Source organism: Dendrobates tinctorius, unplaced genomic scaffold (assembly GCF_039654945.1).
Source record: "Dendrobates tinctorius isolate UK_male_01 unplaced genomic scaffold, ASM3965494v1 ptg000005l, whole genome shotgun sequence".
Taxonomy (NCBI): domain Eukaryota; kingdom Metazoa; phylum Chordata; class Amphibia; order Anura; family Dendrobatidae; genus Dendrobates; species Dendrobates tinctorius.
In genome coordinates this window covers 18,099,634-18,125,794 of record NW_027361673.1, presented here as the reverse complement: position 1 = coordinate 18,125,794, position 26,161 = coordinate 18,099,634, and the positions used below count along the sequence as shown (strand labels likewise).

Here is a 26,161-nt window from a genome sequence, read left to right as displayed (position 1 = left end):
CCCTTTTCATTCAGACGCCGATGGATAGTTCGGGTTGACACTGTTGTACCCTCGGACTGCAGGGCAGCTTCAACTTGTTTGGATGTTAGTCGAGGTTCTTTATCCAACATCCGCACAATATTGCGTTGAAATCTCTTGTCAATTTTTCTTTTCCGTCCACATCTAGGGAGGTTAGCCACAGTGCCATGGGCTTTAAACTTCTTGATGACACTGCGCACGGTAGACACAGGAACATTCAGGTCTTTGGAGATAGACTTGTAGCCTTGAGATTGCTCATGCTTCCTCACAATTTGGTTTCTCAAGTCCTCAGACAGTTCTTTGGTCTTCTTTCTTTTCTCCATGCTCAATGTGGTACACACAAGGACACAGGACAGAGGTTGAGTCAACTTTAATCCATGTCAACTGGCTGCAAGTGTGATTTAGTTATTGCCAACACCTGTTAGGTGCCACAGGTAAGTTACATGTGCTGTTAATTACACAAATTAGAGAAGCATCACATGATTTTTCGAACAGTGCCAATACTTTTGTCCACCCTCTTTTTTATGTTTGGTGTGGAATTATATCCAATTTGGCTTTAGGACAATTCTTTTTGTGTTTTTTCATTTAAGACAAATTAAATGAAGATAATAACAACAAAGAATTTGTGTTTGCAATAATTTTCAGGAAGAAACTGAGTATTAGCTGACAAAATTGCAGGGGTGTCAATACTTTTGGCCACACCTGTAGTATACAATATAATATATTGAAAGAACGCCTTTAAAATTCTTTGTGAGGTGGATTGGAAAAATAACAGTTCTGGGGATTAATTTTATGGCATTTACTGTGTGGTAAAAATGGGGAAACCGCGGTAACTTTTTTCTGCGGCTCAGTATAATTACAACGATACCAAATGTATATAGTTATTTTGTTTTCCAAATTTCACAAAACCTATACATTCATGGTATATTTTATTCTGACAATGAAGTTGTGTAAAGATTGTTGTTTTTTTTTTTTTGCGCAGTATGAGATGTAGTGTTTACCTCTTTTATGGCACATGCAACTTATCACTTTTTATTCAATTGTTTCTTTTTTGGAGGGGTCAGCAGGGAGCTGAGGCAAAAGAATCAAAATGAGTAACCAATCAAAAAAGTCTTAACTTCTGTGTGATATTTTACCTATTAGAACATCTTTGGTTTTAGTCAACTTTTGAAGTGGCACAAAAAGTTTACGACTTTTGGCATTTTCACACCAGTCTTGGCCAGCTCAGTCAATTTTCTCAAATGTGGGTTTAGCTAGGATGGAATGTGGTCAAGAGCACCTGACAATTCATCATGGTTTATGCAGCAGAAATACATGAAAGCTGAAGTACATTTCTAGTGGTGGCGCGCGTCAGAAAAATACACTAAATTTCATTAAAGAAGAGCACATTTGAGTGACTTTGGGACAATCTTACTCCAGTGCTCCTTTCGTTACACCTGGCATGCAAAACGCCGGTCTTAATAAATCTAAATAAAATCTCATCTTTTTATGTATTATTTGTGATGGTCTTAAGCTAAAACAATATCATTGAGGACAACAATAGGTAACACATAAGAAAATAAAAAAAAATACTTTATTACTCAAGTAGTGAGAATGATACATCAAAATCAATGTTACGATTGATAATTTACAAAAAGAAAGAAATGACTGTCATCACTACATGCTGGTTGGTAGTTTCTGATGTCTGATTTTGGAAGGAATTCCGGTCTTTCTATATTCTTCACGTTCCTTTAAATATTCCTGTTTACATTCTTCATAGAAAGTTGGGTCATTATAGCTTAAAAGAAGAATAAATAAGACATAATAAGCATCTTTGGACATTAAACAGTAGATTGCAGCAATATTGAAAGCAACTGCACTTGATTTTCACTGTCATTTTATCAAACCTTTCCCATCAACAACTCATGTTCAAGACATTTCATCTCTTGCAGATTATTAGATCCAGATCATGGCACGAGGCAGGGGAAACTATTCCGTATGTTTCTTTAGTTTTTTCTTAGTCTCATTATAAGGACCACTGCACGGTAAAAATGAGGCCCCAAAATATTTTCTACTAAGAAAAACTCTGCTTTCTTTTTTCTTTCTTGATATATTAACCCCTTCACCCAAAGCAATTTTCTTTTTTATTTCCTACCTCATTCTAAGAGCCAAACCTTTTTTTTATTTTTCCATCAATTTAGCTGTATGAGGGCTTGTTTTTTATTTTTTTTGCAGGACGAATTGTACGTTTGAATGACCCCATTTACTTTACCCCATATTGTATTGGAAAATGGGAAAAAAAAATCCAAGTGTGTTGAATTGCACAAAATAGTGCAATTCCAAAATATATTTTTTTATTTAACATGTTCACTGCATGGTAAAACAGACAGGCCAATATGATTCTCCAAAACAGTAGAATTACTAGATACCCAACAGGTATAGTTTTTTTTATTAAGCAGTGTAAAAAATTCAAAAGTTTGTATCCCCAAAACACTTTTTTCTCGTCGCCAAGACCCATAATGTTTTCATTTGTCACATAAGTAGCTGTGTGAGTGCTAATTTTTTGGGCATTGAGCTGACATTTTTAAGGATCCCATTTTGGAGTAGATATGATGTTGTGATAATTTCTAATTGAATTTAATTGCAATGTTGCGGCGGCAAAAGGATATTTCCACACTTACATTTTTGCTAGCTCCCACTGCAGCCCATATTAATATGAATAAATAAAATTTCTTCCTTTTTTTCACTTTTTAATTGAGTGCATGATAAAGCAAGGCTATATTGTTAGTTTTTAGTAACAGATACATCTTTGACTCGGGAGCCACAACATTCCATGCGCATGCGCATAACTTCACTATGTCGCTTACGCTTGTATACGGCGCTATGATCTTTGTGTACAGCGCATGCACACTTTGAATTTCTCAGTTCCAAAGGGAATCGTATGTAATGCCGCTCCTCATGCATGTACTGTGCATTTATTGTTATGGTTCCAAGGTGTCTTGGACCGTGAAGAAGGCACATAGTGCTGAAACATGTAGTCCCTTGCTGGAATGTTACCAATTGTTTGGAGTTCCTCATATGTTTTTTTATATGATTTAATGGATAAATAAAGAAGAAGATTTTATAATTCTGGTGAACTTTCATCTTTTTGCTGGATCCCAATTCTCTCTTATTCATATATATATATATATATATATATATATATATATATATATATATAGTGGCACTTGTTATTCAGGTAGGGGATACTCACTAGGCAGCCAATTAACCAGGTCCGGCACAGGTTTCTCATATAACATCACAGTCCATGTGGTTTATTATTCAGCATCTATAATAATAAATGCCCTAAGCAGCTTCCGGTTGTAACAACTTCCGTCCAGTTGTAACCGTGACGTCACCGCACACCTCTTTCCATGTTAACCCTCAACACACACACTCCTCTCACTCTTTCACTCCACATACGACCCTTTCTCTCACTCCGTCTCTCATACTCACACCGTCATCGCCGCTGATTCACGGTCCCCGACATCTTCCGCCGGCGCCATCCTGGATCCAGACGTCCTCCACGCAGGCGACATGTTCTTGCGGCGACGCCATTTTGGATCGGCGAAATCCTGCGATACTAAAGATGGCGTCGCCGCAAGAACATGTCGCCGGCGTGGAGGACGTCGGGATCCAAAATGGCGTCGGCGAAATCTCGCGAGATTTCGCCGACGCCATTTTGGATCCCGACGTCCTCCACGCCGGCGACATGTTCCTGCGGCGACGCTATTTTGGATCGGCGAAATCCCGGCGCCGGCGATCGTGGAGCAGCGGCGATGACGGCGTGAGTATGAGAGACGGAGTGAGAGAACTGGTCGTATGTGGAGTGAAAGAGTGAGTGGAGATGGTGAAAGGTGAGAGGAGTGTGTGTGTTGAGGGTTAACATGGCAAGAGGTGTGATGCTATCGCATCCTCCCGATGCGATAGCATCGGGCCATAATCTAGTAAACCATAAACAGCAACAGAAAGTTCATATCAAAACAGCATAACTTCCATGACAGAGCTCCGCTCTGTTAACCCTGTGGTCACAGAGGCTGTGTTATGTCCGGTACGCAGGCTCTTGCCTAAACACAGTTAGCTCACCCTTCCCGGGTTACCTTCTTAGCTGCTTCACACTGCAGACGTTCATTCCCTCCAGGGAATCAGACACACGTCGCCATTATACACAGCGTCCACACGTGCTATCAGGAAGGCAGCCACATTTTCCAGCACGTTGGTCTGACGAGACCTTCCATACGGACCAACCAGGTCCAAGCATTCGCTCATGTGACCTACCCTGGTCACCTTATATGGTCCGTAGCCATGCCCACCAGATCACATGGCTATGACCTCATCTCAGGTCCTACAACCTATTCACTATGGGCGTTTTAGACACACGCCCCTGGGTGGATTTGTAGGTGGGTGGATTTGTAGGTTTTTGGTTCCACCCGTCTCACCGACCACCTAAAAGCTTCCCTTATACATTGGAACAGAACATCAGCAGTAGCTCTGCTGATCAACACACAACCAAGCCTTCATCCCAAGGCCACCCACCTTGGGATACATAACGGTCATTTAGCATCCTACTCCTGTTACCACACTGGCTGTGCCTGTACACCCGTCCCGGGACACCCAAACAGCGCCCCCTAGCGGACACAGTGGTCACTACACCACTAATAAATATATAAATATATAAATATATATATATATATATATATATATACACACACACACACACACACATACTGAAGAGCTGAAACCACTGTCCCCTGATGAAGCCACCTAGTGTGGTGACACACGTCAGGCATGCTTCTCAGCCCTCCACATGTAACTCTCTATCTTAAGCAGGACCATGTTCTCATTCTTGTTTGGTGAGATACTTTATTCTTTGACTCTATTGGAGCTATATGTTCATTTTAATTATTTGGAATATTTATTCTGTAATGCTCTCTATATTCTATTCCTGCATCCCCTTCCATTTGTCTGTACAACACCATTTTAGTGTGTGTTCACAGTGCTTTACATATTCCTGTGACTTGGTTTGTCACCTCCACTGTGTTTTCATTTGCACTTTGGCTATGCGCACACGATGCAGATTTGCTGTGGATCCGCAGCGGTTTTTTCCGCGCAGAAACGCTGCAGATCCGCACTGTGATTTACAGTACAATGTAAATCAATGGAAAAAAATGCTGTGCCGAAAAATCAGTGCGGAATTGCTGCGGATTTTAAAAGAAGTGCATGTCACTTCTTTTGTGCTGCAGTTTTCCACCTGCTCCATTCTACAAATCCGCAGGTGGAAAACCGCAGTGGAAAAACCGCACAAAAACCGCAAAAAAAAGGAAGAAATCCGCAGGAAAAATGCAGGTCATTTGACCTGCGGATTTCATAAAATCCGCGGGAGGATCCGCACTGTGTGCACATAGCCTTACTGTGCAGTTTCTTACGTAACATTTGGCAATACTTTACGATATAGAAATTTTTTGGTTTTTGCAGATTTATCATATTTTGGAACTTTTTTTTGTACCCAATTGTCTTATAGCATCGATATATTCTCACGCTTACAATTGTCTCTTATTATCAATGACCTCAACATATACTGTTAGGTCCTGTTTTCGGTGTGCTGACCATATACATTTAAATTATTATTGTACGTCTGTACATTTATACTCGCACCAAGAATACTGGTTTCGTCACGTGATTGAGGGCTGTGGCTGTATTATGAGCATCTTTGTACAGTATAACATCTATGTCATTCTATGACTTTTTAAATGTTTTTATACGTGTGTGTTTTCAGTTCTCTCATTATTTTAGGTCATCTCGGAGTACATGGCTTGTAGCTTTTTGTCTTTGTTCTATAATATTGTGGCGGCCAAAAAAAATGTAATTCTTGCGTTTAGACTTTTTTTTTCCTGTTACGCCGTTTACCAATCGGATTAATTTACTTTAGATTTTAATAGATTGGACATTTCTGAATACAGCAATACCAAATAAATGTATTTTTTATTTTAATGGTTTTACTTTCAAAGGGGCAAAAAGGGGGCGATTTGAACTTGTTTTAATTTTTTTTCATATTTTTTTTAAAAAAAGTTTACACTTTTTACTGTATTGTGCTATACATAGCAGCACTATGCAGAATAAATCACGATCTACTATGCCTTTGGCCGGCATTGAAAGGAAGATCGTAATGACAGGCACGGGGGTCATTAGCAGAACCCTGGCTGTCGTGGCAACCCATCAGTGCCCCACAATCACATCACGGGGGCGCCGATTAATCAAAAATAGCTAGTCTAATGGGAGGAGTGCACAGTCAGAAAAGGAGGTAGTCGCAACCTACAATAGTATACTACAAAAAAAACTGACCAGAACCTCGGAACAGAATAAACTAAGTGTGAACAGGTACAAGCTTCCATAACTGCACAATATACAAGTAAAAGCATACAGCAGCACGCTACAAGCACTAAGATGTATGCAAACACTGAATATATGAAATCTGAAATTTGCATTACTACTAGATGGAATACACTTAGTGCATAAATTGGCCAAGGCTATTTTTAATTAATGCTGGATCTTCCCTGCCCTTGAAATTTTTAGCCTGGGAGAGGTATGTTATTAAGTTAGGGTCCGGCTGGTGGACTCTAGTGAACCATCTAATTTATGAGCTAATTACCTTTATTTTTATAAGTATATTAATTATATTCCATATTGCAGTAATTAATGTTTCCGTACATCTTCGCGCTTGCAGTGTGCTGTTGTATTCTTTTGCTTGTATACCATACAGTCATGGCAGCTTGCGTCTGTTCACACTTGCTTTACTTTGTTTGGAGGAGCTGGTCAGTTTTAGGGTTTCAATATGAGACCGAGCACAGTACTCAGGGGCCGGAAAGCAACAGATGGAGCTGCCCATTAATTGCTTGGTTCCAGTTCGGTGTTTAGTTGCTAGGTGGGATCTCGGTCCCCTACAATCTCATATTGATGACTTACTCTATGAATCTGTCATACTTAAGGGTTGGACAAATTTAAGATATTTGCACTTTATCAATGGCTTACAGCTCAGACATAGTAACAGAGCCATTTTAGCTTTTTAATTAGGCATGATACCACTTACTATTTTGTAAGACATTCCTTCAGCGCTGCATTTTCATCTCTGCACTTCACCACCATAAGGAAACCATTTTCTTGACAGCATTTTGAAAAAGCTAAAAGAAAATCAATAAAAGGAGAAAAGCTCAGATGTTGTGCAAGCTCTATTCTATTTTACAATATCCACTTATATAACTACTCTTCAGAGATGATTGATGAAACATGTTAAATATTCCCATTAGAGGTGACTACAGTCAGTAAAAGCATAAGTTGTTCAATACTGCACAACTCCTGCTTAATCAATTCAGGGCCCCATAGAAAATGAAAATGCATACTTGCCTCCCGCAGCAGCGCCGTTTCAGCAAGGTAAGTGCTGCCGTTCCTGGCCTGTAATGAGACACTGTTGTGTCACATGACTTCTGCAGCCAATCAGCGGCCTCTGATTGTTGTGTACACGTCCACTGCAGCAATGTCAACTCACCCATTAGAAACGGCAGTACAATGGTATGGCGGAGCAGCAGGTTGTGAGTAAATATCATTTTTATTCTCTATAGGGTCCTGAAATGATTGAGCAGGGGCTGTCCAGTAGTGAACATCTCCTTTAAAGTAGACTCAATCCTCCTAAGTAGTTTCTATGGACACACAGGTCATAGGAAGCTGAATAAAATGATACCTTAATATCATTTTTCTTATATGTAAATGAGCTGTTCAGGATTATGGGCTGGACACTGATCTGCATGAGAATCTGCCTCCAGAGATTCTTTTATATAAAAGGGACGATACCAGTGTGAGACATGTATCTAACAGAGCAGTAGAGCTGAACTTTGTCTCGTAACACATACATTTGCAGCTGCAGCTCTTCTGAATTGCAACACTGACTGCCTGTGAGATGGAAGCAGAAGCACTGAAAGGAACCTGCAGATGTGTCAGTTATAATCACGCAGATTTGCAGTGAGATCGGGAAAGCAGAGAGCAGCCATTAAACATCACACTGGCAATTCCTTCATTTACAATAGTCCCTGGAGGCAGATTCTCATGCAGAACAGTGTCTAGCCCACATCCATGAACATCTCATTATATGTAAGAAAAACACATATTTCTCTGCAATAATACATCAGAGTGCAGATATCAAGGTATCATTTAATTCAGTTTCCTATGACCTGTATGTCCATATAGATGACTTAAGAGGGTTGATCTTACTGACATATTTCCTTTTAGGGACACTTGCTGGTGTCCTGCTCCTCCCTATTACATCAGACAAACTGAAGGGGATCTAGATTATAGTTATGTTGACCACCTACTCTTCCCTAGCTTTAACCCCTTCACGACCAGTGACACAGCGTATGCGTCATGAAAGTCGGTGCCATTCCGACCAATGACGCATACCCTGTGTCATGACTTCAAAGCCCCCCTGCGGGTCGGGTGATCGGGGTCAATGAAAGGTCACCTGAGCCGCAGATACAGGGGGCTTTGTAATTCACCACAGGGGGCGTGGCTTCGCCCCCATGTGGCTACGATCGCTCCGATTGGCTGTTTCACTTTTAACAGCCAATCAGAGCGATAGTAATATTTCATCCATGAAAATGGATGAAATATTACAATCCAGCCATGGCCGATGCTGCTGTAGCATCGGACATGGCTGGAGACACCGATCCGACTCCCCCGCCACTGAATGACAGCGGCGATCTGCCTCTGCTGTCATCATCTGCCCCCCCTCCCATTCCCTCCGCTCCCCGCCAGCTTCCGATCCCCCCCTCACCCCCCCGGTACCTCCTGAGTCCCCCTGTCGCTCCCGATGTCCCGCGGGTCTGGATCGTGGGCGCTGCCATCTTGGAAAATGGCGGGCGCATGCGCAGTGCGCCCACCCAAATCTGCCAGCTGCAGATTCCATTCTTTCATTTTGATCACTCTCACAGTGATCAAAATGAAATAAAAAGTAAATAAACCCCCCCGATTATCACCCCCATAGGTAGGCACAACTAATAAAATAAAGAAAATATTTGTATTTTTCCATTAGGGTTAGGGTTGGAAAGAGGGTTAGGGTTGGAAAGAGGGTTAGGCTTGGAATTAGGGTTAGAATTAGGGTTGGGGTTGGAATTAAGGTTAAGGTTGGAATTAGGGTTAGGCTTGTGGTTAGGGTTATGGTTGGGATTAGGGTTAGGGGTGTGTTGGGGTTAGGGTTATGGTTAGGGGTGGGATTAGGGTTAGGGATGTGTTGGGGTTAGGGGTGTGTTGGGGTTAGTGCTGAAGATAGAATTGATGGGTTTCCACTGTTTAGGCACATCAGGGGGTCTCCAAACGCGACATGGTGCAACCATTGATTCCAGCCAATTTTGCGTTCGAAAAGTCAAACGGTGCTCCCTCCCTTCCATGCCCCGACGTGTGCCCAATCAGTGGTTTACCCCAACATATGGGGTATCAGTGTACTCAGGAAAAATTGCACAACAACTTTTGGGGACTAATTTCTCCTGTTACCCTTGGTAAAATAAAAAATTGGGGGCTAAAAAAATTATTTTTGTGGAAAAAAAATGATTATTTCATTTTCATGTCTCTGCATTATAAACTTCTGTGAAGCACTTGGGGGTTCAAAGTGCTCACAACACATCTACATAAGTTCCTTGGAAGGTCTAGTTTCCAAAATAGGGTCACTTGTGGGGGGTTTCCACTGTGTAGGCACATCAGGGGCTCTGCAAACATATTGACGACCGCAGACTATTCCATCAAAGTCTGCATTTCAAAACGTCACTACTTCCATTCTGAGCCCTGACGTGTGCCAAAACAATGGTTCCTCCCCACATATGGGGTACCAGCGTACTCAGGATACACTGGACAACAACTTTTGGGGTCCAATTTCTCCTGTTACCCTTGTGAAAATAAAAAATTGCGAACTAAAAAATCATTTTTTGAGGAAAAAAAATGATTTTTTATTTTCATGGCTCTGCGTTATAATCTTCTGTGAAGCACTTGGGGGTTCAAGGTGCTCACGACACATCTAGGCAAGTTCCTTATGGGGTCTAGTTTCCAAAATGGGGTCACTTGTGGGGGGTTTCCACAGTTTAGGTACATCAAGGGCTCTGCAAATGTAACATGATGCCCGCAGACCATTCCATCAAAGTGAGCATTTCAAAATGTCACTACTTCCCTGCTGAGCCCTGACGTGTGCCAAAACAGTGGTTCCCCCCCACATATGGGGTACCAGCGTACTCAGGACAAACTGTACAACAACTTTTGGGGTCCAATTTCTCCTGTAACCCTTGTGAAAATAAAAAATTGTGGACTAAAAAATATTTTTTTTAGAAAAAAAAATATTTTTTATTTTTACGGCTCTGTGTTATAAACTTCTGTGAAGCACCTGGGGGTTCAAAGTGCTCAATATGCATCTAGATAAGTTCCTTAGGGGGTCTAGTTTCCAAAATGGGGTCATTTGTGGGGGAGCTCCAAAGTTGAGGCACACAGGGGATTAGCTAACGATTGGAGCTAATTTTCATTTCAAAAAGTCAAATGGTGCTCCTTCCCTTCTGAGCCCTGCCGTGCGCCCAAACAGTGGTTCCCCCTCACATATGGGGTACCAGCGTACTCAGGACTAACTGGACAACAACTTTTGTGGTCCAATTTCTCCTGTTACCCTTGTAAAAATAAAAAATAGCGTGCTAAAAAAATCATTTTTGAGGAAAAAAAACGATTTTTTATTTTCACTGCTCTACGTTATAAACTTTTGTGAAGCACTTGGGGGTTCAAAATGCTCATTACACATCTAGATAAGTTCCTTAAGGGGTCTAGTTTCCAAAATGGGGTCACTTGTGGGGGAGCTCCAATGTTTAGGTACACAGGGGCTCTCCAAACGCGACATGGTGCCCGCTAACGATTGGAGCTAATTTTCCATTCAAAAAGTTAAATGGTGCTCCTTCCCTTCCGGGCCCTGCCGTGCACCCAAACAGTGGTTTATGACCACATATGAGGTATTGGTGTGCTCAGGAGAAATTGCCCAACAAATTTTAGGATCCATTTTATCCTGTTGCCCATGTGAAAATGAAAAAACTGAGGCTAAAAGATAATTTTTGTGAAAAATAAGTACTTTTTTTACGGATCAATTTGTGAAGCACCTGGGGGTTCAAAGTGATCACTATGCATCTAGATAAGTTCCTTGGGGGGTCTAGTTTCCAAAATGGGGTCACTTGTGGGGATGCTCCAGTGTTTAGGCACACAAGGACTCTCCAAACACGACATGGCAAGCGCTAAATATTCCAGCATGTTTTCCATTCAAAAAGTCAAATGTGCTCCTTCCCTTCTGAGCCCTGCCGTGCGCCTAAACAGTGGTTTATGACCACATATGAGGTATCGGTGTACTCAGGAGAAATTGCCCAACAAATTTTAGGATCCATTTTATCCTGTTACCCATGTGAAAATGAAAAAAATGATGCTAAAAGAAAATTTGTGTTGGAAAAATTAAAATGTCCATTTTTTCCTTCCACGTTGCTTTAGTTCCTGTGAAGCACCTTAAGGGTTAATAATCTTCTAGAATGTATTTTTGAGTATCTTGAGGGGTGCAGTTTTTAGAATGGTGTGACTTTTGGGTATTTTCTGCCATATAGACCCCTCAAAGTGACTTTAAATGTGAGGTGGTCCCTAAAAAAAATGGTTTTGTAAATTTTGTTGTAAAAATGAGAAATCGCTGGTCAACTTTTAACCCTTATAACTTCCTAACAAAAAAAAAAAATTGTTTCCAAAATTATGCTGATGTAAAGTAGACATGTGGGAAATCTTATTTAGTAGCTATTTTGTGTCACATAAGTCTCTGGTTTAACAGAATAACAATTAAAAATTTGAAAATGGCAAAATTTTCAAAATTTTTGCCAAATTTCTGATTTTTTCACAAATAAACGCAAAAATTATCTACCTAAATTTACCACTAACATGAAGCCCAATATGTCACGAAAAAACAATGTCAGAATCGCTGGGATGCGTTGAAGCATCCTGAGTTATTACCACATAAAGGGACACGGGTCAGAATTGCAAAAAATGGCCAGGTCATTAAGGTCAAAATAGGCTGGGTCATGAAGGGGTTAAAGACATCAACCAGGTCTCCTTGAGCCCACCCCTGAATGCTGCCCAGGAAGATCCGCTATGATGATTAAAGTTGCGCAAATAAATTTGCAGGACTCAGCTCCAGTAGCCATATATATATTAGGAGTTCATGACTGCCAACCAGAGCCTTGTGAATTTCCTCCTACCTTCTGACATCCCTGACACCTCTAGAGGAAGGGCTCCATTTACTCAGAATAAAAAAAAAAAATTAACAATTAGATTTTTTAAGCCGAAATCTAATAATGCAAAGTTGCAAAAAAAATAAAAAATTGGTGAAATTTTATAAGAAAAAATTTTCAGAAGAAAAAATCTATAGTGGTAGAATACGTGCAATTTTATCTTAAAGGGGATCTCCAAAATAATGATAATTATAAAAAAAAAAGTCAAAGAGATGCATAATGACTTAAAGAGAATCTGTCACCCCTTTTCGAATATGAGCTGCTGGCACCAACATTAGGGGCTTATCTACAGCACTACAGCATTCTGTATTGCTGTAGATAAGCCCCCGATGTAACCTGAAAGATAAGAAAAAAGTTATATTATACTCACCGGGGGGCGGTCCGGTCCGATGAGTGTCGCGGTCCGCCGCCTCCCATCTTCATACGATGCCATCCTCTTATTTCCTTCCTGTCGTGGCTCCGGCGCAGATGCACTGCTCTGCCCTGTTGAGGGCAGAGCAAAATACTAGTGTGCAGGCGCCGGACCTCTCCTGGCGCCTGCGCACTGCAGGACTCTGCTCTGCCCTCAACAGGGCAGAGCAGTGCATCTGCGCCGGAGCCACGAAAGGAAGGAAATAAGAGGATGGCATCGTATGAAGATGGGAGGCGCTGGACCGCCCCTGGGTGAGTATAATATAACTCTTTTTTCTTATCTTTCAGGTTACATCGGGGGCTTATCTACAGCAATACAGAATGGTAGATAAGCCCCTGATGTCGGTGCCAGCAGCTCATATTCGAAAAAAAGGGTGACAGATTCCCTTTAAAATAACCCAAGGCAGATACTCCCCTGATAATAAATCCCCCACGTTCCAGTGGAGTATTTATTTACTGTGCAACAGCGATGATCGATTCGATGACACATGTGACTGCTGCAGTCAATCACTGACCTTTCTTAGCTTATTGAATTGTTTTCTCTCCTTCTATGATCATCTGGTGATCTAGAATGTTCTATCATCAAGTGCCACATTTGCTAGATTAAAGGATTTCTACTGTGTGCTGTAAAAGTGGACGATACCCAAAATTTTACATTTGGGACGTTCATACTCAAGTAAGCCGATTCTTTTCCTGCCAATGTCATCAAACGTAATGACCCTGTACAAACAGACTTAAATTGTGTTCTTGATGCCAAGTACGACCACTATAGAGTTAAAGGCTGTAATATTTTACCAAACAAATCCCATTCTGTGCTCACAATATCTGCATCACCCCAACGCATATCCACAAATGGAAGAGAAATATGAAATGTAATTAAATGGAAAGACCAATACATTCTGCTTGATGGCACAGGCTGAATTTATAGCTTCTGAAATTAGTTTACACATGACTAGGGCTTCTAATACAATGTTATAGCTTTGTGATCAACAAATTAATCCTTGTTGTAAGCATTTTCTCACTCGCTGACCAAATCTGATCCTCAAGTCTCGCTATGGCTGGCCTGCAGCCACACTCTGTTTGTAAGGTCTTTGTCGCTTATTTAGCACAAGGATTTAATTAGAATCCCTCCTTTCATATCGCATAACACATAACCCTGCTTTTATCTGTTGCGATTGATAGAATGCCTTTATTCTTTCCTGTTATAACTAAAGAAGTGGGTGGGATGAGGCCGTGTTTTGCCTTATGTGTGTACACAGAGCTACCCAAGCCGGAGAGAAAATAGTATTATTAGTCTTCGAGCGTGTGTTCTTATCCTGGATGCTTCATGCTATATACCAGTCTTGTATACCTAGTTATGCAGCGATATCCCGGTATCTTACCATTCTGGGATCTAGGAAAACCTTGAGATAACGCCAAGTGGAACTGTTGGTGATTTGTATTCTTCAAGATATTCTCATCAGAGAGAAGAGACAAATTTAAAGGGCTATTTCCTATCACCCCCAAAAAATAAATCAATATATCCTCTATCTACAGAGGAGAACTGATCCTTGAGGGTCTGATAACCAGTGATCGGGGCTCTGGATCCACAAGAACAGTGTCCTGCAGCCCCATCCTAAATGAAGCAGTGTTGCACATTTGTGGACTCCTCTTCATTGAGACAGCGGGAAATAGCCGAGCGCCGTATTCAGCAGTCCCATAGCCAGTGAGTAGAGCGGAGGCTGCGCACCGGCATCTTTGATCATGCCACGACAGGGCTGCAGATCCCTGTTCTCGGGATAGTTGTAGATCCCAGAGGATAGTGAAGAACTGGATTTTTCAGGTATGACCATTCAAACTACAAGAAAGAACATAACACACACAATTACAGAGACCTACATGTTTTTTTTTTCACAGACAATTACCGTATATACTCGTGTATAAGCCGAGATTTTCAGCCCATTTTTGGGGGCTGAAAGTACCCCCCCTCCCCCCTCCCTCTCGGCTTATACACGAGTCATATACCGGGGGTCGGCCGGGGAAGGGGGAGCGGGGGTGTCAGATCATACTCACCCTTCTCTGCAGCTCCCCTGCTTGTTCCATGTTTGTCGGCGCTGCTCTCTTCCTGCTTCAGCTGTCAAATGGCACCCGCTCATTAAATATGCGCATATTTAATGAGCGGGTACCACGTGGCCGCTGAACCAGGAAGAGAGCAGCGCCGACATACATGGAACAAGCAGAGGAGCTGCAGAGACAAGCGCCAGGACCCGGTGACTATGAACGGGGGGGTTGGGAGGCATATTCAACTTTCCCTGCGCTCTGCTGTCTTGCATCCTCTGCAGTGACATTCAGGTCAGAGGGCGCTATCGCTCTCTGCCTGCACAGTCACTGCAGAGCGCAGCGCTGATGAGCAGGGGGCAGCGACGGAGGTGAGTATAGTTTTTTTGTTTTTTGTTTTGTAAGGGAGTCAGGGGCAGCAGCAGCATAACAGGGGCCACTCACTGCGCAGATAACAGGGGCCACTCACTGTGCAGCGTAACTGGGGCCACTCACTGTGCAGCGTAACTGGGGCCACTCACTGTGCAGCATAACAGGGGCCACTCACTGTGCAGCATAACTGGGGCCACTCACTGTGCAGCATAACAGGGGCCACTCACTGTGCAGCATAACTGGGGCCACTCACTGTGCAGCATAACTGGGGCCACTCACTGTGCAGCATAACAGGGGCCACTCACTGTGCAGCATAACTGGGGCCACTCACTGTGCAGCATAACTGGGGCCACTCACTGTGCAGCATAACAGGGGCCACTCACTGTGCAGCATAACAGGGGCCACTCACTGTGCAGCATAACAGGGGCCACTCACTGTGCAGCATAACTGGGGCCACTCACTGTGCAGCATAACAGGGGCCACTCACTGTGCAGCATAACTGGGGCCACATACTGTGTAGATAACTGAGGCCACTCACTGTGCACCCTCGGCTTATAAACGAGTCAATACGTTTTCCCAGTTTTTGGTGGCAAAATTAGGGGGGTCGGCTTATACTCGAGTATATACAGTAATTTCCTAGGAGTGAGTTAATCATCCCCTCCAGACTGGGCAAAATCTGGATTTAGGGAAAAAACATATGTATTTTATAATTTGTGATTTATTTTTTTTTTGTTTAGGATACTTGCATTAGACTAAACCATTGTCCTTTGGATGAGTTATACTTTATGTACATGACGTACACTGCGTATTTTGGCCCATAGACATCACAATATCACTTGCTCATTTTAATTTTGTAAAAAAAAATTTTTTTAAGTGGCATGCATTAACTAAAAATCATGCTATTCAATTATTACAGGTATACAAAATGTGACATTACAGAAAAAATTATTTTATGTATTGAGATTTATATTTATGGTAAGCCCTTAAAGACAAAACTGTAGCAAATACATCCTGAGTCACTTAGGAACAAGTTACTGTGAGTAACAGTATAGAAGGTTACGAATAACAGAATATTATAGGTAGATGGTTGACCCAGCTTAGGGGAAGGAATTTGTTTCCCTATGGCTTCTACTCTGTGGGTTTTTTGCCTTCCCCAGGATCAACAATGCAGAACAGCTGCACTAAAAATAGGCTGAACTAGATGGACATAAGGTCTTCCTTCAGCCTTCAAAACTATGTTACTATGTTACTATGTATGTATGTATGTATGTAAGGCCTCTTTCACACTTCAGTTTTTTGTGTCAGTTAAAATCCGCCAAAAAGGCGGAGAAGCGGATCCGTTCCTAACTGATGTGAATGGATGCCACAGGATCCGTTTTTTGACGGATCCTCAGAATGAAGAATTTTAAAGGAACCGCTGGCCGGGAAGGAGAGAGAGAGGGGAGAGAGAGCGGAGAGAGAGGGGAGAGAGAGAAAAGAGAATTTTTTTCGTCCGCCAGAAAGGATTTCAGGGTTAATTTTCTCCCTGACTTCCTTTCTCCGGGCATGCGCACTGGAAAATGCGGATCCAACAACAAAAAAAAAACGTTGCAAGGTCCGTCCAGGCATGCCGGCGGACGCAAAAAGTTTGGCGGATCCGCAAAAAAACGGATCCAACGGATGGCTATCCGTCATGATCCGCCAGTAATGCAACTCAATGGGGAAAAAAATGGATACGCCAAAAAAAATGGCGGATCCGGTTTTTTTCAAAACCTGGCGGATTTTGACTGATGGTCAAAAACGGAAGTGTGAAAGAGGCCTAAGAGAGCCGCTACCCTGAAACTGCAGAACCCCTTCAATGAGTACGCATCAAGGCGGCCATCCCCAAAATGAATAATCGGTGTTGGTAAACTGTGCCTGAAAGATGCAAATGACATTTTTGAAGATTCACTAAAGGGACTTTCTTTTGCACGAGCCCCCATTCAGCCTATGTTCTCACATAATGTACAGGCTGCATTTATATCTAGTGTGTTTTGTTTTTTTTGTTAGAAATTCTGCTAAATTTAAGAGCTCAAGCAAAGTGGATGCGATTTCAGGATAAATCATGGCTTCTGTGTGTGCATTTTTGGTGTGTTAAATGCTTAGCATTTTTGCTGCAAATTTGAAGCTAATGTGCACTTTGATGCAGACACCTGCAGAAAAAAAAAAAGGAACACTTTTGGAGGTGGAAACATGTCCTAACAACTATAGGCACTGTCATTTGAGACCTAAAAAAAAATTCTGAATATACTATATAGTCTTGGGTTTCAGAGCAAGAGGGATATTATACGTTTGTATCAGTACAGATAGAAATGTATTTAAGAAATGGAATATACAGCAGATGTCCATTGATAAAAAATTTCTCACTTCCCTTTATGTTCCAGGTTCATGTCATTCTTTTGACGATATAATGGGGATTCATTCACTTCTTGTATCTATTAGTGTATAGAGGTCTAGGACATACACCAGGTCCAGCATCTATATGACTAGGATACTTGCCCACAATCCGGAAGCAGCAGTGCGTTGGACGCAGCATATGTTCGCTGCGTCCAAACCACTGCTGTCTAGTGAACGCAGGTGAATCTGCATGTGTTCACTGAACCGTGCGGATTTCCAACATCCAATGTATTTCTACAGAAATTTCACCAATAGAATGTATTGGATGCTGTAAATCCATACAGTTCCGTGGATTCACCTACATTCAATGGATAGCAGTGGTTTGGACGCAGCGAACACGTGCTGCTTCTTCCGGATCGTGGGTACGTACCCTTACTGTCTGACACATACCGAGGTTCTCTATTTAGAATATCTAAAATAAAGGAAGTTATGATTAAGGGCGTCTAGCCAGAAACGCGTAAACAATGTTCTGTTGTCTGAACAGCACTCAATAAATCACCAGAGCACTCAGCTGGATCACTTCTTCTTTTATTACTGCTGTGCGGCCAGGGCCGGATCCGAGTCTGAGGTGCAGTGAGGTCAGACGTGGGTGAGCTGGTCTTTCAAACTAAAGGAAGTTGTGTCTTCTGCTTTATATACTATATCATTAGAAAAAAAGACGATGCTGTAGAATAAAAGAAACTAAGGGAACATATTGGAATAATCAATAAAAAAAAAACGAACCAAAAACCCCCCATCGTTTTTAGTTAACTGTAAAGAGTATTGAGAATTACACAAAAAGAAAGGCATCCAAAACAACGAAATAATGGAACTAAAGGCTAAAGAAACATCAACCTTGTATTGTAGCCAGGCAAAAGGTGCAATATTTCAGAGAAAGAGCACGCACACATTCTTCAGCTGTAGGCTAGCGGGGGGATGATGTGAGGTCCCCACTGAAAAAATGACTGCTGAGTTGCTTTCAGTAAAAGAAATAATTTCTCTTGATGCTTCTGAAGGCGGCTTTTATTTAGCAAAAGCCATCGGGAGGTCCCTCTCACTTGTTAAGTCACCAGTCTTGTTTGGTTAAAAGGTGCGATGTCCCAGGAAGAGACCCCCGAGTTACAGCAGCAAGCTAGCTCTGCAATGGTGATAAAAAAGCCCTGCCTGGAACACACAGAAGGAATCATAGCAAGGTGAGAAAATAACCCCTTCAAGCCAAAGCCTATATACAGATACAGAGGACTCTGCCATTACCAAGGCTTTATTAGCATTCATGTAACAATACTATGGAACAATAGGACTTTGGATTATTTTATCTGTATAAACATATTAACTGGATTTCTTTTTCTGTTAGCCAAGAATAACAGCATGCAAACACTATGGCCCCAAATCATCAAGTCTGGAGTCCTGAATGCAAGCAACGATGAAGTGTGCGCTGGAGTAAGATTTCCAAATTCATCCAGAAACCTTATGCTCGGCCCTGCCTCTCTTGGTCGACCTCTGCCCACTTTTCAAAAAGTGGATGGAGCTGACCAGGACTGGTGTAAAACGGACAAAAGTCACAAAATTTCAAGTAGTGTTCTATCAGAAAATTATGTAAGGTGCTTGATAACTCAGTCTCTGTATGTATATAAATATGCACACTCCAATTAAAAGGAATCGGTCATCATCACTGATTGGCAGCTTTCTGTGCGTAGGCAGAAAAGTGATTTCTATCAAAACTACAGCAAGCAGCCGGGTAAGAGACACATTGCCGGAATAGATGTATCTGTACATTATGCTGATGTCAGATTAAGTGGCAAATGCCTGTTGACAGATTCCTTTTCATTGCCATAAAAAATAAATCCTCATCAGAACAGCATGAAAGTGGATCCCAAATTTCTTTAGACCAGGAAACCTCAAACCAGTTAAAAATAGTGACCCTCCCCCCCTGCGAGTCACAATTAGGCACTGAGATCAGATAACGTACCATGGCTGATACATCAACACTAATCCAAAAATCATTGACTACCCAAACCTTTAAAAGGCCATCCTCCCTACTCTTTTTATATAGGCCACATTTCTCCCCATTTAATGCCTGCGATAATGACTTCAGAAAAATGTATTTAGACCCCAAAAGCAGCTTTGACCTGTGCAAGCTTAAGAGGAGAGTGACTCGCGCTGATCTAGCCTATAGAGGAAGGTGCAAGTCGAGCTAGTGGGAAAACTGACCTCTCTCTGGATCTTCTCTGAAACTGGTGCAAATGGTGCAGATTCCACTGTGGAAATGCTGCAGAAGTTCTCTGCAGCGCGTAAATGAGATTTCTTTAATATGCAGCGTAAATCTGTTGAAACATGGTGTTTTTTTGCTGCTGTTACATTCGATCTTCTGCATATTTAGGATCCGTGAATCCAGGCATGTGCATTACTTTCACTTCTATTCTAGCCAATCACCAGTGTTTTATTTGATTTTCCGTAAAAAAAAGTCTGTATATTATCAATTTTTGGAAAACACTAAAAACCGTCTGCAACCAGAAATCCTTCCACACTCAATGGCATTCAGATCAAAACCAAACACCAGAAAGAACAGATCTGAATAAAAGCCATAACTACTGTGGCTTGGGAAAGTATTCACCCCCCCACTTGGCTTTTTACTTTTACCTATTTTGTTACATTATAACCTGTATGTTAATATTTTTGTAATCTGATTTGTGTGCAATACAACAGTGCTAAATAGTATAAGTTGGTGAAGAGAAGGGAGTAAAAGGTAGGCTTAAATTTATGGGGTCAAATAACTAAAAATTGTCACTTGCGTATGTATTCACCCATTTTGAGATAAAGCACCTAAAAATTAATTGTGCAAACAATTACTTTCACTAACCTTGTGATTGTATGTCCACCTGTGTGTAATCTAAGTATCACATGGTCTGTCAGTATATACACCTTTTCTAAAAGGCCACAGAGGTTGCAACACCATTAAGTGAGAGACACCACTAACCAAACACCGTGAAGACCAGGAAGATCTCCAAACCAGTCATGGACAAAATTGTTGAGAAGTACAAGTTAAGGTTGGGCTATAAAAAAATATTCTAATCTCCGTTGATCCCCAAAGCACCAACAAATCCATAATCGAATGGAAAGAAAATGGTACCACAACAAACCTGCCAACAGAGGGCCACCCACCAAAATTCTCAGCCTGGGCAAGGAGGGCTTTAACCAGAGAGGCAGCACAGAGACTAAATGTAATCCCGAAGAACTGCAGAGTTCCCAAGCCGAAACAGGAGTTTCTGTCCATACAACCACAATAAGCAATACACTACATAGAGGTGGCCTTTACAGAAGAGGGCGCAGAAAAAGCCTTTACATACACAAAAATTATAAGGCTCGTTTTGAGTTTGCCAAAGGACATGTGGGATACTCTTAAAGTGTATGGAGGAAGATGCTGTGGCCAGATGACCCCAAAATTGAACTTTATGCCCTCCAAGGTAAATACTTTCCGACACCAAACCAATACAACTCATCACCCCAAGAACACCATCCCACACTGAAACATGGTGATGGCATCATGGGGATGTTTTTCTGCACAGAGATGGGGTGCTTTTCAGTAGCAGGGAAAGCAAAAATGGTCCTAGTCGATGGACAGATTGATAGTGTGAAATACAAGGATATTAGTGAGCAAAACCTGTTTCAGTCCGTCAGGGATTTGAGACTGGAATGGAGGTTCATCTGCCAACAAGACAATGACCCAAAGTATACTGCTAAAGCAACATTCAAGTGGTTTAAGGGAAAACATGTAAATGTTTTGGAGTGGCCTAGTCAAAGCCCAAACCTTAATCCAATTGAGAATCTGTGGTCAGACTTGAAGATGGCTGTTCCATCTAACTTGATAGAACTGGAACAGTTTTGCCTTGATGAATGGGCAAAAATCCCATTGGTAAGAACTGGAAAGCTCATAGGCACTTATCTAAAATGACTTGCAGCTGTAATTGCTGCAAAAGGAGGCTCTACAAAGTACTGACTATGGGGGGTGAATAATTATGCACTTTAAAGTTTTCAGTTATGTTGTCCTATTTGTTTGCATCATAATAAAAAGAGAACCAAATGTTCTCAGTTGTAGGCATGTTCTTTACATGAATTGATTCCAAGTTATGAGGTAGCAAAACATGAAATATGCAAAATGGGGTGAATATTTCGCAAGTCAAGGCACAGTATATGTACTTCATCTATGTAGTAGGAACTAAAATACCAGGATTCATCATAAAGAGTAACTAAATGTTTGTTAATCTGTAAATGTTCTTTATTTAGGAGCAGAGAGTCATCAGACACCCACCAAGCACTTAAAAACTTCCTGAGAAATGCCTAACAAGACACAAACATAGGATTGGTTTTCTATTGCATCCGTACTCCAATCTCTTTGCACACTCAGACAGGAGTTATGTGCTCCTATCACACAGACTAGTAGGGACTAGTTAGAAGATGGACCAAGACCTGCAAGGGATAGACAGCATTCGTTTTTTTTATTATGTTTAGGCTTCCTGGCCAATTTCAACAATAATTTATATTCCTTGTACAACCCCATTTATAATAATAAGAACTGCATACTCATGTAAGGTAGAAAAGAAAAAAGTAAATGTTTCTTGGCAGTGACAGTATGTAATTTGACTGATTATTTATGCAAAGAGATATTAAAATTAGAGCTTTTGGTATTCTATGTTCCCCTGCAATGAATTCAGTGACCACAGAGCTATATCAACAAGGCTCACACTTGTTAAAAACATAACTCTAGGCATCGGCAGAACTTTGCTGGCTTCACCCTGGCTGCAGCTTGAAATTCTTTACAATTTTTCTACTTAGTAGCTGGCCCTACTGAGGTGTCATCTCACCATGTATATTATCACAACACTTAAGATATTGTGATCACACTCTTCAAATAAATGAAAGTGTTTGCCATGAATAGGGAGGGCTACTTTTATTTATTTATTTTCTGGATCCTCAACACCTTGCATTGATCTGATTTGCAGGCGTTAAAACAAAGAGCAGCCGAGGAGGAGAACGCCACTGAGCACGTTGTTCAGTGTAGAAGGATACGTTGTTACTACACACTACTTACCAGAAAGTAAAATATCTTCGACGGCAAACACCGACACTGCAAATATTACAATTCCTAATATCCTTGATGATTCCATAGAAAACACATGCAGCGAATAAAGCACACAACTGTCCAGACTAAACCGTATCGGCACAAGCTGTCCGCTATTGCCATTTCGTAGCTGCTACATGACCCCAGGAGTTATAGCTGGTGTACAATAATGGTCACTCACAGAGACATATGTAAACTACTACATTTAGCAAAAAGTTCTGGCAGACCCCGGTCCGGTGGACATGCTGGTACTTCGTGGCTAATGGACCTGAGACCTACGAACCTCCTTTTACCTGCCGGCTTTCTGGGCTTCTCAACCAATTATTAGGTCTAGTATGACATAACCGTGGCACCGGGCCTACCAATCTCAAGTGGTGCCGAGGATGCAGACAGAGCCCTTGCCCGATAGCTATGGAGTACCGATAGGGCTTCTGCACCAGGGTCCTGCAAATCACTCAACTCCTGTAGACTAGGAGTTATAGATGGGTGAAATGGTCAGAGCAAAAAGGCCCTAAAAATTTTGCTCAATTGCTTGTGACAGTTTCTTCATTCTCCTCCTTTATTGATCTTTCACTCTCAATTCACTGGTAAAATCTTCAGTGTTCAACCAAGAGAGATCTTCCGATTACCGAGAGAGGAGCTGGAATTCGGTGCTCCTAAAGCTCTATGGAGGTGTGAGGAGGAAGAAAGAGACAGACATTCTGCTGCACGTCCCATACAATCAGCGATCATTGATCATAGTAATGCAAATTAAAATCTGCTTTTTACATTACCAGTACAAGTTGAAATTTCAGAAATCTCATGCACACGCTTGTTTTATTTTCTGACAATTTGAGAACTGCAGAGCTACTGAAATCTGCCTCATGTCAATTCTTTTAGTTTTTGTTGCAGTTTTCTCACTCAAAGCAATGAGAAAGTGAAATGGCAATTTTTGATGGATTTTTGGTGAATAAAACTACCGTAAATGTATTAAACATTTACTATAGACAAAGCGCACATGTAATATGCATCGAACAAACGCTGCAAAATAACGCTGTGAAAATGCTGAAAAATGGGTGTTTTTAATGCAGCGTTTTTACTGCCAAGAGAGCAGGTTTTGGCTGCAAAAAAAAAGCAAAATAAAACGCCAGTGTGAATATAGCCTTACTCTTATGAATTTAATAGAGAGGAATTGTGGCAAGTGCAGCAATTCTTAGTTTGGTCTTGGTTTATGCTCATTTATGTCAGGTTTAGGTTCCAAAGCAATCAATTATTCCCCAAATTATGGTCCCAAAAGGATCCTTAATCGTTTTTCCTCTGTTGTGAATGCTATAAATTTAGCTTTCCCGTTCATGGCTTGCAGAGAAGCATAGACGTACATATTCATTTATATTGTACTGTATATGTGCCTAACCTCACCTGCTGTGTACTCCTATTACCATAAACTTGTCCTCCTACATGACCTAAAATTTGCTAAATTGGACAACTTTACATTCGAAAAGTCATTTTTTTTTTTTTTTTTTTTTTTTTTTACGAAATTAACAAATTTGTTGCTGACAATTCTAATATCCTGTCGTTACTTAAGAGTTCGCTCAGATGACACTTTTCTACATGTGCCGTACATTGCGTGAGACTTGTACAGGAGGCAAGAGCGCCTTCCAAAAAGCGATTTCAGGATAAAGCTAGCATGTCTTTAATTCAGTGCCAGATCAAGGTTGATTAGTTTGTTATCTGGCTGCCTACAATGTGAAAGTGCTCAGAGAATCTTTAGCGGGTGCATGTAATGAGCCAGGAAGTTGAGAGGATGAGCATGAGAAGTAGATTGCCGTGCATTGTTCAGCGAGCACGGGGCGCATAAGCTGCTTGGTATTGTCACTACATTGCGTAAAGCAGCCCGGCCTAGATTGATCACGGTTCAGTTAACATCACTGAATATCTAAAACCTCTGACTCAATTAATTCTCACCTGATTAGGATGAGACTGATATTCAAACTAAATCATCTCTCCAGTCAAGTAGAAATCAATATTTCTGATTTTACTTTTAAATCACCGTTATAAATAAAATATCTGCCGCTGCCTCTTCTGTACGATACAAAGGGGGGGGACGCTTCTCATTTTTTATATTCTACACTGCACGACTGATTAAAAAGAATTATTCTAATTTGAGCAAAGGCATATAGGAAAAGGAGATTAATTTAAATAGTGGTAGATGAAACAAGCTAATTAGATTCACAGAAAGGGGAGTCCCGTTATATTTTGTTTAACGCTTGCCCTGCCGAAGAGGATAGCAGCACAATGACCGTACCATTTCCGCGCCGTACTAAAACTCCCAATATACAATAGTAACAGGAAGATTGCCTACAACCGTTAGAGACAGCTGTTTGGAGTAGAAATGGAGTTCATGAACATGTGCCATATTTCTGGCATGTTCTCAGGATGGATGGCATTTTAAGCACTCAGAGGTGGCAACCTTTATTAAGCGGTTGCAGTATTTGAGACGCTAACAGTAGGCCTTGTCGGTACAGTGGCATCTATATTATGCTCCGGGTTCATAATAAACCAGAATCATAATGCCAGTGGAGAAGAGGGTCGTGTATGTGCTCTGCCATTCCTAGAGGACAGCCAAGAGCAGCACAAAGCTCAGTTACCTTCACTGTCATAGAGTTGAATAGTGCGGAACCAAGGGAGAATGAAGTACACAAGTTCCAATGGCAAGATCGAAAAAAATTATCACGCATCCAATGGATAGGAAGCATCTGTTTAAGAAGGAGTAATGCTTTAACCTTTAATGACCAGATGTATTTCAGTTTTTATGTTTTCGTTTTTTGCTCCCCTTCTTCCCAAAGCCATAACTTTTTTGGGGACGACACCATTTTCAGACAGAATTTTTTTTTTTCTGAATTTATTTATACCAGCAAATAAAATAATTACGGTAAATGCACATTATACATGTGATCATGCTGCAGCGCAGACCTGCAGAAGGAGATTTTTTTTCAATACATATAATAATCAGTATGTAAAATAGGGGGCAGGTTACTGAGGGATCAGTGACTTGTCATAAGCCCATACACATGAATACCTAATCAGGCACCAAATGAAGCCCCCCACAGGCCGCCCCGAAGCACGAGAATATCATTAACTCAAAACTGAAAATAAAGATTATTAAACCACAAGACGGATTTCATCAACCAAGGTATCATTTTAATCATTATAATGGCGCCGACCTGACACTGTCTGTAGTTTACTGAGCACAATCCTGCTCACAGGTTCACTTTAAAAACATAAGGTACTTTGTCAGCGTTTTTGATGAGAGAGCACAAAAGCCATACAACCACGTCAAGGTGTTCCTTTTAAAATAGATGGTACCTAACCACTATATGCCTTACCTTGCCATATGCAAAACCAGCCTTATGTGCATGGGGTGTGAAAAGGACACCAGGCATAGTTGGATTGTTTTTATATTAGTCACATAGCGCATTGGTGTGTA

The 26,161-nt window shown here is 41.3% G+C and overlaps 1 protein-coding gene across 1 annotated transcript in view; it reads right to left on the bottom strand.

Annotated features, from left to right (window-relative positions):
• Positions 1–1,573: 1,573 nt before the first annotated feature.
• The window catches only part of CMC1 (C-X9-C motif containing 1), an 81,429-nt gene continuing 56,841 nt past the window's right edge, over positions 1,574–26,161 (bottom strand). The window contains exons 3-4 of the mRNA XM_073568542.1: positions 7,124–7,214; positions 1,574–1,795 (exon numbers count right to left, since the gene is read on the bottom strand). Of these exons, the coding sequence (XP_073424643.1) occupies positions 1,675–1,795; positions 7,124–7,214 (212 nt within the window). The 3' untranslated portion in view covers positions 1,574–1,674. The remainder of the gene's footprint in view (positions 1,796–7,123; positions 7,215–26,161) is intronic.